Raw genomic sequence first — 13,846 nt, 5'->3', positions numbered from 1 at the left:
GTTGTTCGGTGAGGGGCTTTGCGGCGGTTTTCCTAACGCTTGGTGGGGGGGTGGCTTTGGGATCCCCCTCTTCCATCCCTGATCCTCCCCAAGAGTTTGCTGGCTGGGGAAAGAAGGGGACTGAATCTTCCAAGGAGCGGGAAAAACAAGGGGGGGGGGGGGGGGGGGGGGGGGGGTATTTGCTCACTGACCGCCCCATCCCGAGCCGTCAAGGTGTCGAAGCTGTTATCAAAATCACCCAAGCAGCACGGCAGAAGCGCCTCAGGGAAGAATAAGCGAGGGAATGAAAGGCCCCGGCGTCGCAGGCGAGAGCTTGTCAGGCTCCTTTCCCCGGGGTACAAAGGCCGGACGGCTTGATTTGTGGGGAAGGCAGTTCTGTGACAAATGGGGAACTCGGTGAAACTATTCAGGTCTCCCCCCCCAGCAGCTGAAGTTGAGGCCGTTTGAATAGCAAGCGCGGGGGCGAGGGGTTCGTTGTCGTTGATGCGCTGGAGCGGTTTTAATTGGAGGCAAGTGTCTTTGCAGAGAACAGTTGCGGAGAGCGAAGAAGCAGGTGGCACATTCTGGCTTTCCCAAACCTGTATCTAGTGCTGAGCGGCGGTGACTAAACAGAAAACTTGCGTCAGTAAATACTCTGCTGCTTGCAGTACTTCTTTCTCTTTTTTTCCCCCTGTTTTCAGGGAAGTCTGTTTCTAAAATGCAGTGGTTATCTTGTCAGGTCTACCCGTATTCAATAATCAGTCGTTAGTGTCATGCTAAATTCCTTTTTAAAACTAGCAATGGCGTTGTGTTCCCGTTCAGTTACGAGCATGTGCTCGCTGAGGATAAGTATTATTTGTGCGCAATTTCTTTTTTAGAACTGTTTAAGGAGATAATCCCATAAAGATCTCTGCAGCTGGTTTACTGCTAATGAGCCTTGGAGGGCCCTATTGTGGATGCGGAGGAACTCCTGGGCATGCTCGGTGGAGTTTGATACTGCTGACAAAAGTTGCTTATCTTCTGCGAAAGAGATAACATGAGGGATCTGTATAGGAGATGAGTCAGAGGAGCAATTGCCCACAGTTGTATTTGTGCCAGTTTGCGTTTGGCTCCAGAGTGAGAGGGTTACGTTACATGCGTGGGCACCTGTAGAACTTCAGCCTTCCAGTGGTTGAATTGTTAAAAAGGAATAGATGTATTTTATTTCTCTTGTAAGACTACCACGATTTCTTTAGGAATGAAACATAAGCAGGTCGCGATTGTTTGTTTCCAGAGAGTCCTGTAGGACATGGCTGAATTGCAGAAGCAGCTGAAAAGGCATTCGATTATTCGACTTGTTTGCCCATGCTGCAGTCGTAGCTTGTCTTAGTAACGTTGGGGGTTTGCTCACAGGAAAACACACCTACAGTTTCATTTTGTGGAGACCTTTGGGAGATTTATTTTGGGGAGATACCGACATTGGTTAGCTTGTAAGAGATCCATCAGCGTGGATGAGCCCATGCCGTGCAAATTCCTTACGTCGTCATGTGCAGTATAACCTCAGACTCACTGTTGATAGCAAATAGAATGTTTCCATTAACGTGTCATATAATATTTGTAGTCCCTCTCAAATCCTTTCACGAGTTAGACAAAATTTATGGCTCCTAATTGCATTAGGCTCATAGGGTAACTCTGACATTTTAAATTAAAGCATATTGACGTTGCACCCAGATAAATTGCTTAACCTTTGTGTGCTTGCTCAGGAAAAGATGTTATGGATTACTAGTTAACTCTAAGTTACTCATTAGGAAATTTAGATGTGGCGAGTAAGTATTTTTGATAACGCTATCATAACCTTTGCTGCTTGGTGTAGGTGGGTTGTCAGCAGTATTTTATTTCCTTGTAAGGCATAACTAATCCTAACAGAGATCTCGGTGAAGACCTGAGCAGAGAAGAAATATTTGAGACAGGCTTGTCCGCATTTGTGGAAGCATCTGCTGTGGGCTAAAACAATCAGGAATAGAAAATCCAATAATAATTCTCCTTCCTTGATATCGGTCAACTTATCTGTTAATAACAAGTTTTTCTAACCTGGTCAGAAAGGAAAAAACATGCTTCCTCAGTGTCTGTTGGGAAAAAAGAGTTTCTTTTGAGGCAAGCTATTGTTTTCCTTCACAGTACAAGGTGTATAGTTCAAACATTTCTGTGAAGGTCTCTTATTTAGTACTTGGATGTGAAGTAAATAGGGATTAGGCATTAGAAGAAGTGGGTTTTCTGTCAGGATATATAAACCAGGAAAGCGCAGACTGCTTTGCAGCTTTAAGTTTAGTCAAACCTGTGAGGATGACTTCATCACTGTGGATTTTTACTTCTCTTCCAGGGTTTGGTCCGTTTGGAGAGCACGCCGTTAACGCCAGTTGGATTGCAGTTCAGGTAACACTATGACTTTGTTCTTAGCGAGTTACAACAGAGAGCTGTGCTGGTAACATATCTGTACCAATTTTAGTTTGCAGCTCTTTTATAACTTGTCTTCCCAGTTTATTAACTGAGACCGGCTCGCTCCAGATATCCAGATGGTCAGCTGGATAATGTTTTATTCACTTCTCAGAAAACAATCCCTTAGCTAGTAGAATTTAATGAGACTGAGTTAATGTAGCTGAGGCAAGTAAGGAATTCATAGGCCAACTCCCTAGATGTGAAAGATGTTAAATGGGGCAGGGAGCCTGGAATCTTCCTCTGCCGTAAAGAATTAAAAATAAACAAACAAACAAACCTAGAAGAATTTTTATGTTCTTCTCTCAGTTCTAGCTTGAATCTGGGCAAATTGGTTAACCTTTACGCCAAGTCTCATCTGTAATGAGACTTCTACCTCGTAGTATTGTGGACTCAAGCATACTGTGGAGTCGTCCAACATGGGTCTGAATGTCAGGACTCTGACTCCAAAGAAAAGCAGCCGCCGCTGCCTCCTTTCGCGCCTCAGTTCCTTCTGTGGCCCCCTGCTTTTGGCGGTGGGTGAAGCAGGAGGTGTGAGGGGATCAGGCAGTGTTTGTTGCTCCGGAGCCAGCCTTCTCTCTGCTGAGAAACAGCAGCAATGGATGCTTGACTGACAGAGTTGGACCTTGCTGGAGACAGGAGTGCTGGTGGAGGATCGTTGTTCAAGCAGATCGTACGCGCTTGAACAAATCAAGTTTATGCCACTTGTAGCTGCGTATCTGCATAAGCATGTTCGTCTGTGTAACACCGATACGTTCACAGATGAGAAGAAATCTAACTCTTGCTAGATGCCTAGCTAAACTGAGGAGTTAAGGTTGCTTGCTGTAGAAATGTTAGCTAGGGACAGTGCTGCCACATTATCCTGCTTCTTCCTTATTTGTCACTTCTGGATGTGGTTTATGACAAAGCTACTGGGAATTCAAGGGTACCTTTTAGTACAGTTGCCCAGGGAATTAAATCTATTTTTCTCTCCAACACATCTCTCTTGCCTTCAGAGCTCTGAGATTAATATCTTCCTTAGAATGCTTTTAAATTAAATCACAAACTCTAATCAATTACAGTCAACTAATGTCCAGATGTCTAATGTGTTGGCTGGTATGAGAAGATGAAACCTTTGCCTCCAAGAGCCTTTTGGAAATGAATATATTTGAGTTAGGGTTTGCTCGGTTTGAGTTTGGGGAAAAACGCAAGCTGCGTATGTGAACAAAAAAATTGCACGTTGCTGAAATTTAGTAGTGGGGCTAATTGATTTGGTTTGTTCTTACTCATGTAATGTCAGTTATTGTAAACAAGCTACTTTTATTCTAGAGGAGATAGACAAAAGGGTATTGTGCTTCTGGAACAGGAAGAGTGGTGGGTGTTCTGATGTTGCTTACAAAACCAAACCTAATGTATAATTCCTATGAAGAGAAATGGCGTGTCATTCCTTCAGCCCGGCAGCTCGAGGCACTGATGGCTGCTCAGCTGTGTGGCTGATAGATGAAGTAATCGCGTGCATTTTAAATTCATTTTATGGGCTTCGGGGTATTTTGAGAGTATAAAACTAGAGTTGGTGGTGTGCGATCTGCTGCGTTAGAGCCTGTCTTCCTCTGAGTCCTGTTTAATAGCTCATGCTAGCTTCTAACTAAAAACATAAACTTTCAGGCAGCGGGGAGGATTTGCCTTTCCTTACCCTGTTTCAGCCCCGAGAGGCCCAGACAAAAAGGAACAGCATGTCTTTGAGCACATGCGAGTTGGGCATTGTGCAAGTTTCAGACAGGGGACTTCATGGAGCTGAGTGGACACAAAGGCGTGTCTGAGTTTCTGAATCCCAGACGGTGTGATCTGCATTTTAATAGAAGAAAAATCAATTAAACAATCTTTGTAAATCCTTCCTAGCTTTAGGGCTAAGCTAGTTCTGGTTTATTACATCTTTTATTATCCTGCATCCTGAGGATAAAATTCTCTGCTTTTCTTTCCAGTCCTCTTTTTGGTTTTATTTGGCTTCTTATATAGAACATGGATATGGTGTGTCTTTTCCCTCTGACTGCCGTGAGTTTATAGCATAGCTGTTTGTTTTTGAAAGCTAAACGATTTTTACACGTGGGTGCCTTAAATAGTGGCCGTCACAATCCAATAATGTGAAGATGAAATGTTTGGAGATTTTCACGCGTGGGGGAGAGATTTCCTATAAATTCAGAGTGAAGAATAACTTCTTTCTTTTTTAAGGCTTACGGTAAAAATATTTTGTGTTAATGTGGCTTTGCTGTTCTGTGTTTTCATCGTTTTAATATTTCCTTTGAGGACCTTTTTCAGCTGCAGTTTTTGCTGGGGAGGGACCTTCCTTTCAAGGAGAAGTTACTGAAACGGGCCTTTTCTGGCCTCCCCGGTGTGACTTGGGTGTAGACACAGGTGTGCCCCGTGGACTGTGAAGCTAATGGGCTCCTGCCTTCATCCCCCCGAAGTGCTTCTGGCTGAGCCGGAGGAGGAGGAGAGAGGTCAGAGTGCGTTTTGACATTACTAAGGACAATTACTGTCAGGGTGTCTAGACAGACCTGATAAGGATATTAAAGGCTCACAAAGACAGCCATTGTTGAGGGGTCAGGGAATCGGTCAAACATGTTCGTTTTTCTGTATTTGTCAGGTATACAAGGCTGTGGGTAATAAGTTGTCTGGGGGCCAGCGTACATCTTTATTATTGAATGGAAGCGCGCGAACGCTGTGTTGGGTTAAAAGAAAGTTGTGAATTTGTGAGGCTAAGGTTTAATGTGCTTGCGTTTGGAGAAGGTAGCTGTCACTGAGATGGTGCGGCTCATACGGCCTGAGGTTTCTTGCTCGCTGTAGATACTCATTCTGCACAGCCAGTAAAACTTTCCCTGGTCAAATTCATCTTTAGGAGCTGTTTCACGCTCTTTAGAGAAGTGATGATGAATTCCTACCAGTTAACGCTCTGGAGATGTTCCTAAAGAGACTGACTTGTATTTGAATACTCTCATTTGTAAACTACTTACTTTATTAACGCACCACATAAACCAGCTAATGTTTTGAAGGCAGATTTGTGTAAAGAAGATGTGATGAAACATCACTTAGCATCCATCTCTGGTAATGAATGTCTGTGTGTGCCAGACACTAATCAATACAGCAAGCCTTTAATATCAGACTTGCCCTCAGAGCCAGAGCAAGTGATTTATCATTGTTGTTGCTCATATCTGCTGGTCCGTGAAAGTCTTACTCTTGCCTTTGCTGCATGTTTTAGTTATCCTAAATCTTGTTACACTGTCTGTGGTCTGTACAAGTGTGAAAGGTTTTTTTCTTCTCAGCAAAGAAATGACTCGTGCTGATAACTACAGAAAAAAAAGGATACTAAGATACTGCTCACGTTTATATAGAGGAGGTAGAATTGTAATGGGGGAGTCCAAAACCCTCCACTTCTCCTCTCTTTTAAACTGTCTTTAATTTGGAATAATTTTAAACTTAGGGAAATACAAGATTTGAAATGGAGTAAGCTTCATTGAAATAGCTAATCCGCACTCCTTAGCCTGAAGTTTGCAAGTATAATCTCTGTGTGCAGGAAAATAAAGCCTAAGAATTGCATAAAAGAGCAGCTCTTGGCTCTGATCACCGAATCCGAACCTGAAATAGAGATAACTTAATCATTCAAGAATATTTTGAAACGTCCTTTGATAGTTTGATGGCTTCTTACATTGATGTTTCTACCTCAGATCCATGAGAACAACTACAGTGCTTTGTGGATGTGAGAGTTGCAGGTTATTTTCTTGCTGTGCATGCAGCCCCTTTGATGTTAGTGCAAGTAATCATTCTGAGCTTTTGGCGTGAGTAAGCTTGCATTTTTCAGCCGACATATCTCTCAGAGGAGAAGAGCAGCACCAGATGACAAGCTTCTGCTGTGTATTAACTTGTGAAAAGCTGGAGTTGGTTCTTCTAACTGAAACACAGGCCTGGTGACAGAGATGGAAGAGCGCACAGCTCCTTCTGTCTTCAGAGAGAAAGATGCACTTGCAGCTTCTTTCCAGAGGAGACAGAGCTATGGGAGGACTCTGACTAAGGCTGTCAGCTCTGTGGCATGTGCAGTCACTTACCAGTCTTGAAAAGCAGCTGTAAAATTTTTCAGAGTGCCAAAAAATGTTGTCTTCATCAGAGGGAAACTCGATCTGTGTTAGATGGTGTTGGAACTCATTAAACACGATAGCTGAAGTTGCTTCAGCCGCTGGAAAAGTGCCTCCTGGTGTGGATTTGCACAAGGCTCTGAGGTTTGAGCTCAGCTGATGATTTTGTTTAAGAACATTCTTTTTCAGAGGCTTCAGACCATGTGGGTGTTTCCTTTCCTTGGGTTCTTGAAAGTTCGGGTTCGATGGCTCTAAAAGGTTTCACTTCTGATGAAGTCCTGTTCTGGGCTAGACTGGTAAAGCCTGAAGTACCAAATGAGCAAGCCTCGAACTGAAGCCTTACTGGTGAGACTGGAGTGTTTTGAAATGGAGGCCAAAGAAGAGCAAGGGAGAAGTGCCCCGGAACATGGGCTGCATGTAGAGGGAACTCAACAATGTTGGGATGAAACAGTGTGCTTTCCAGTCAGGTATACTGAGGGGCGGGGGGGAAAGATCTTTCCTCTTCCCTCCGGTTTTAAAGAAGTTTTTGCAAGTTATTTAACTGACACTTTGTGTTTTAAAAGGTTTAAAGGAAATTGGCTGAGTTTATTGCCTGGATATTTGGGATGTTTTCAAGGCATGGCTTTAGTTAATGTTACAGAGGGAGAAATACTTTACTGCGTTAGTTGAATCACTACAGTGGTAACAGGTCATGTTGCAAAATTTACGTACAGTGTATTAGGTATAGGTAAAGGTAGCGATGGAAACCAATTTTACCTTTTGGAAATAGGCTGTGTTTTATTCTAGATTCTGCCAAAATAAAAGTAAGACAAATATATTGAGGAGGATGTGCCAATGTTGCTTCAGTTTCTCATATGAGGAGTGTTTGCTAATATTTGTGGAGACTCATAGACACAGAATCAAAGCCTGGTAGTACTGTCACCTAACCCTGGGAGCTCTTTATCTGGAAACAAATATGAATTTGCTCTCCAGGCCAGCAGTCCTGAGAGAGGACAAATTAGACAATGAATATAATCCTCCCAATTCTACTTTCTCTACATAATATCTAGTTCTTTCAAGAAGTGAATATGACTATATACCTCTATAAATAATGTAGCCAACCTTTCTTTTGAGTGTGGGTGTTGCTGATAACTATTGTCAGTTAAGTGTTGATTTCTTTGTTATACACACATCAGAGCAAAACAAACGGTCCTGTGGGTGAAGACTGTTAACGCAGGTGGAGAGATGCCTTTGTTGTTCCCTGTTATGTTTTTTGTTGGTTTTTTTACAGTGCTGTTTACAAGGTTATACAGCCTGTAGTGTAAGCTGATGTCAGTCCCTCACAGCAGACTCACTCTGCCGTTAAACCTTCCAGAACTATTCCCTCTGCTGAGCTTGTGTCTGACCATCTTGGTTTTGTTATTTCCTTATGTTCTTAGGAGTTGGAGAAGCTAGGACTGCGAGATGACGTGGATCTGCACGTCTACGAAGTCCCAGTTGAATACCAGACAGTGCAAAGACTCATTCCTGCATTGTGGAAAAAGCACAGTCCACAAGTGAGTGAGTAAAGGGAGGAGGAGAAAAGACACAGCAAATGGTTGAAATCTGTCACGCTTACAGCAACAAGCATAATGTGAAGTCCTATTTTTAATGCCTGTTCAGACTAGTAGTCCCTCGCTAGATCTTTTCCTCTTTTGTCGTGAGAACATGTGAATTTGTAGAATTTTATAGCTCAGAAAAGAGTGCTCCAATTAACGGGAGCAGTTGGTGTGAAGAGGCCGCTGCAAAGGGCTGTCTAGACAGCTTGCAGTTAGTCTGTGCCACCTGGGCTGTTCCAGGGGTGGGCTCGGCTGTGAACGTGCCAACGTTCATTTTTACCCTGATTAAATTACAATTTAGGTCAGGAGCGGGTGAAACAAGAAGAATGGTTCTGTACTGGACCTACAAGTTCATTGACAAAATGACTTGTTACTGTGATATTCATGCAAGAACTCCTGTAACAACTCCATCAGTCTTTAACTGGGAATAGCGGGCTGTTGATTTTCCACCATTTGTATTTTGGTTGATCTAACTTGTTTCTTTTCTCTTGCAGTTGGTGGTTCATGTAGGTGTTTCGGGTATGGCTACGACTGTAACTCTGGAGAAGTGCGGCCATAATGTAGGTTACAAAGGCTTAGACAACTGCCGTTTCTGCCCAGGCTCTCAGTGTTGCGTAGAAGGTGGCCCAGAATGCATCGATTCCATTATTGACATGGACACAGTTTGCAAGAGAGTCTCGGCGCTGGGGCTGGACGTCACAGTCACTATATCTAAGGATGCCGGCAGGTATGGGATGCCAGCGATTGATGGGGAAAATAGACTCACACTGTAAAGAATGTTCCCTTCATGCTCAACTCATGAGGCCTGTATGATTCATACACTTTTCACTTCTCATGGGGCTGGCAGTACTGTCTCTTTTTCAGTGGTCACCCAATCATCAGGGCAAAAAGAGAGATCTTCACATTTCTTTGTCCTATATTTGATTAAAGCAATTACACAGACTCACAATACCTGGCTTGTATTCCACACTTTATTGCAGGATGTTGCTGCAATGCTGAATGATAATACACAGTTCATCCTGTCCTGCAGCTTGCGCACTGTATTTGTCACTTGTTGCTAAATAAGCTCTATTCTTGTATTTCAGATACCTCTGTGACTTCACTTACTACACTTCCTTATACCAGAGCCGCGGGAGGTCAGCTTTTGTTCATGTGCCTCCTCTGGGAAAACCATATACCGCAGAACAGCTGGGTCGGGCACTACAGGCTATAATAGAAGAAATGCTCGATGTTTTGGAGCATTCTGAAGACAAAATCAATTGTCAGCACGAACACTGAAAGTGGGCAGAAGCTATTCTAGTATTGCACTTCCAAAATTTTCCCTGCTACTGAAGTACTGGGGAAAACGGTCTGAAACATAGAGACCCAGAATTGGAGACTTCAAAAAGGAAAATTCCACTTCTAGAAATTGACTTTTTTTGTCAGATGTGTGTATTTCAACCTAGGCAACAAAGGATTCAAAATCTCTTCTTTAAAACACCTGCAACTACTCATTTCTGAAGTGACTGAAGTGTGTGTGCTGTGCTTTATCCAGAGCTTATCTGTCAGCCAAGTGACAGCTACTGACCAGTCTAATACAGCGCAGATGGAAGGTTTCTCATCTGGACTTGGCGTTCAGGTGCAGGGAGTTGATAACCCAGTCTTCTAATGACTAGTTCTTAAGTTGAAAGGTTTGCTTTTGTTTTGGTTTGGTTTTTTCCCCTCTTTGGCCCAAATTATAGGTTATAATGTAAAAGTACAACTGAAAAGAGTTGGAATGGTGTGAGTTTGTCTGTTGTAAAACAGTACTTGGTGGAGATGAGGAGTCTTAAAAATTGCTTTGCTGAAATGGAAAAATATTTGACGCACTGATTTCTCACCCCAAATTGTCGAAATACTCGTAGGATCCTCTGTAATGTACTGGTTAACTGGTAGCTGCAGATAGAAGGGATGTGTTTTAGGTTCCTTTTGTTGTGGAGCAGGAGATAGCTTTTTTTTTTTTTTTTTTTTTTTTTTTTTTTTACACAGTATGAGCCTAACTTGCGCCAAATATTTCCAAATGTCTTTTTTATTATGCTCTCGATGCCACCTTCCTCACTCAAGTCAACCATATACCTCCTGTACAAAACACATTGTTTCATATGTGTATAAAACAAATCATTAGCGGTTAAATAGCTTTGCTAAAGGCCACTTTCTCCGCAGGAGATCTTTATCCTAGACTCTTGGTGCTAGCTGTTATTTTTAAGGTGAAGGTTGAGTAATTTATAACTTCCTTAGTTAAAAATTTTCATTCTTGTTAAAGGTTAGAAGAGTAATGTTTAACTTAAATTCGAAGTTGCCACCTTGATTTATTATAGGCATAAATATGCAAATGTGTGGATTCGAAGACATTCTGCCAAATCAAATCTAAAAATCTTAAACCTATTCCTGCTGTCTGTAAACCAGAGGCAATTATTTGAAAACTAGGAATTTTGCTTAGAGTGAGTATTTTGGGCTGTTTATTAGTGTCCCCCTCCCAATGGGAGGGTACAAAGTGCTGCTTCTTGTGTGAACTTTCCCAGTAATTAATTTGGGGAAGTGTACATGCAGGTTCTAAGCAGGACTTGAAAAGTGGTTGACGCTAGTCGTGCGTGTAGGGTTTGCTGCCAAATTACAAGACTCCAGCGAAAGACAGATAATATTGCAGTGGGAACAGACGCAAAATTGGTAATTGATGACCGGTAGGTCTCATTGAGAGGCCATTTAAATGAAGAGGTCTGTGATTTGATTCTAATACTTTTACAAATATATATATATATAAACCAACATTCTGAACTCTTCTAAAATACCATTATTTTAATTTTTCTAATTATGAATGATTCTGCTATAGTATCTCTCAGTGAGAGCTGCCATTAACTTGCTGTTTTCCAGTAGAAGTCTAGTGACAAAGGAAATACCGCTTCTCCTTGTAACCCTCGAGAGAGGACGAAGACTTCTGCAGTTGTAATAACTTTGCTAAGGGGACCTGTGTATGAAGGTGTTTGGATAGACTTCTGGTTTACCGAGGAAATTACTGCTGTATTTACAATACAGGCTTTCCTGATCAAAAGAGTTTGCCTTCAAAGTAAATATTCTCTTTTGCATTCAAATATGAAGTAGCACTTGTCAGATTGTCAGCAGGCAGGCAGACTTTCTGATTAGTAATTTATTATATTTAATATTTTGTTTAAATATTCGTGGTTTGACACGTTTTTGCAAATAGTTGAGCTACTTATCTTGTAGGTTTATTCCTTTATCTGGTAAGAAGTTTTTGTCATCAGTGTATCTTAGCTGCTAAACTTTTAAAAGAGGAGTAATTCATGTATTCTGGTAAGTTCAGCAATTGATTTAAGTAATTTTCAGTAATGCTATTTAATTTACGTGTAACCTAGTTGTGAATAAAATGGAAGATCAACGGTTTAGTGAGGCAATAACAAAAAAAATGACCGTGGAATCGAAGCGGCCATAGGAAGGGCTGGTTGGACCAGCGGTGCCCATGGATGCCGTGGGCAAGGTTTGTCTGCCGGCTGTCCCTCGCCTTGAGCAGAGAGGGTTGGAGTAGGTCGCTGATCAGGCTCTCTTTGCGCTAAAAGTCTCTAAGCGAGATGTGCCCTCTCTGTCCATGTCTGTTGAATGTTTATGCTTCCTTTGAGTGTATGAGCGGGCAGCCTTGGAGATCCCCGTGGATGTGGCTGAGGAGGAGTGGCTCCAAATTCATCGGCAGGGAAGGTAGACAGCGGCGGCTGCGTGGGGAGAACGGCTTTCCATGCTAGTTTATTCAGCCTGTGGAGTTATGTCCTGTTCGACACCTGTAGATATTCTTTCTTGGGTCCGCTCTGCTGTTCAAGGGGAAAATCTTGAGCCAATTTCTGTGACTGCTGTTTGTCTAAGGACTGCAGTGGTTGTGGCCTTCTACGTGTCAGTGTTAAAAATCTCATTTTTGGAAATACTTTGCTTTGGGCATTGCTTCGAGCTGTGCGTTTCCTCGTAATCTGTTTTTGTGAAGCTTCCATGTGATCAGTTTCTTAGAAAACATAATTTATTATATAATCTTTTTGCATTTTTGAGAATTAGTCCTCAGAGATTGTATTTGTAAAGGGTGTCTTGGTGGTAGAGAAATTTTGTATAGTGAAACTTTTAAAAATGGCATTAAACTAATTTTATTTAATCTGACCTAAATTAAATACTTTTGTTTTTTTGAAAGTTTTTTGTTAAACTCATTAATTCATAATGCCTTTCCCATAGGTGCATATTTTCTTTGGAAATATGACATCAAACTGATGCAGAGCTTCAAAAAGCTGATGTTTTGTGTAATGCTTACTATCTGCTTTCTCTTCCAGATCATCGATAAATAGAATTTGCTAATTTGCACTGACTGGGAGACCTGTTGCCAACCACAAAAAATTTCGTGCTAGTGAGTAAGCGTAGGAAGTTCAGGTTTAGTGTTAATTACTGTGCCTGCGATTTGTCAAATGTAAAAGCTGGTAAAGTTTTAGAATCCTGTGATTGCAAAATTGTCTCTGGGGATATGCTTCACGGAGAAACGGGGGTGAGAATATTTTGTGTGGAAGAGAGAATTAGGGAGGTTCCACTGTATCGGGTCTGATGTCATTTTATCTGCTTGCCCACAGCTTGGAGTAGGAACTGGCTAATGTGTTGGAGAAGTTTGGTGATGACAATTTAATTGTTTCAGTTATTAAATGCTGCGGAGGATTTTGAGGAACTCCAGGTACTCGTAAACTCCTTCATAATTTGGTGACACTGATGTCGGGAGATACTTCCTTTGAATTAAATATGGTAATCTGCTTTATGAAACACAGCAAAAAGAAACTGTAAGCTTGAAAGTTTCTTTATCTTAAAGACTCATGGGGGACTTGATGATCCTTATGGGTCCCTTCCAACTTGAGATATTCTATGATATGGTTGAAGGTAAACACCCATTGTACATAAGCAATTTTTTTGGCGGGGCAGCTTTTGGAAAGGATATAAAAATCTGTAAGGTCATATGGAGCAGTTCATGCTTATCTGGAGTATTCCCCAACCTGGTTGCTTCCTCCTAAATGTGGTAGTAGTGGGAAGGGATGAAAAGGTCATGAAGATGGTTAGAGGTATTGAGTGTGGTTGTGACATGAGACTGCAGCCAAGAACTGCTGAGCTTCAAGAGTCCTTCCAGGAGGGACCTGACCGAGGGTGTTCAGAGGTTTAAGACTTCAGGACAACTAACCGGTTGCTCTGCTTTCACCCTGAAGAGGAGGGAATGCGAAGGCAAGGCGTCTCGAGTAAATTTGAGATAAATGCTTCCTGGCTGACTCCTTGCAGAAATTGAGAAGGCGTTTACATGCAGCATCACGTTGTAAAGCATTGCCTGATGCTTGGGTACTGCCTGCTGCCCACAGCAGAAAAACAGACTCATTGAACCAGGGCTCTGATCTAATATGTCAACTTATCTTTATCTCTGTAGGGTTTGTACTGCACGTACTGTGGTAAGTCAGGTAGGAAACTGTACTATTTGTATTTACTTACCTAGACAGTCATGCTTAGATGTAGCATTCAAACTCCGGTGTGTCTCTCACTGTTCTGCCGGTTGTGTAGGCAATATTTAACCTTTTAGTGCCTCAGTCAGCTGGCAAAGGGGATTATTCTGGGCCGCTGTCATGCAGTGCCATGCCTGGAATAAAAGCCCAGGAGCTTCCAGGCCTGCAGACTTGCAAATGG

At 42.2% G+C, this 13,846-nt stretch overlaps 1 protein-coding gene across 1 annotated transcript in view; it reads left to right on the top strand.

Annotated features, from left to right (window-relative positions):
* Positions 1-10,084, top strand: part of PGPEP1 (pyroglutamyl-peptidase I) — a gene marked incomplete at its 5' end in the record, with an annotated part of 11,006 nt that extends 922 nt beyond the window's left edge. Inside the window, 4 exons of the mRNA XM_010562301.1 lie at positions 2,339-2,391; positions 7,976-8,092; positions 8,629-8,861; positions 9,220-10,084. Of these exons, the coding sequence (XP_010560603.1) occupies positions 2,339-2,391; positions 7,976-8,092; positions 8,629-8,861; positions 9,220-9,412 (596 nt within the window). The remainder of the gene's footprint in view (positions 1-2,338; positions 2,392-7,975; positions 8,093-8,628; positions 8,862-9,219) is intronic.
* Between the last annotated feature and the right edge of the window lie 3,762 nt (positions 10,085-13,846).

This window comes from Haliaeetus leucocephalus, unplaced genomic scaffold, assembly GCF_000737465.1.
Source record: "Haliaeetus leucocephalus isolate CR32 unplaced genomic scaffold, Haliaeetus_leucocephalus-4.0 Scaffold157, whole genome shotgun sequence".
NCBI lineage: Eukaryota > Metazoa > Chordata > Aves > Accipitriformes > Accipitridae > Haliaeetus > Haliaeetus leucocephalus.
The sequence above is the reverse complement of the archived record's forward strand: the minus strand, read 5'-3'. Positions and strand labels throughout refer to the sequence as shown.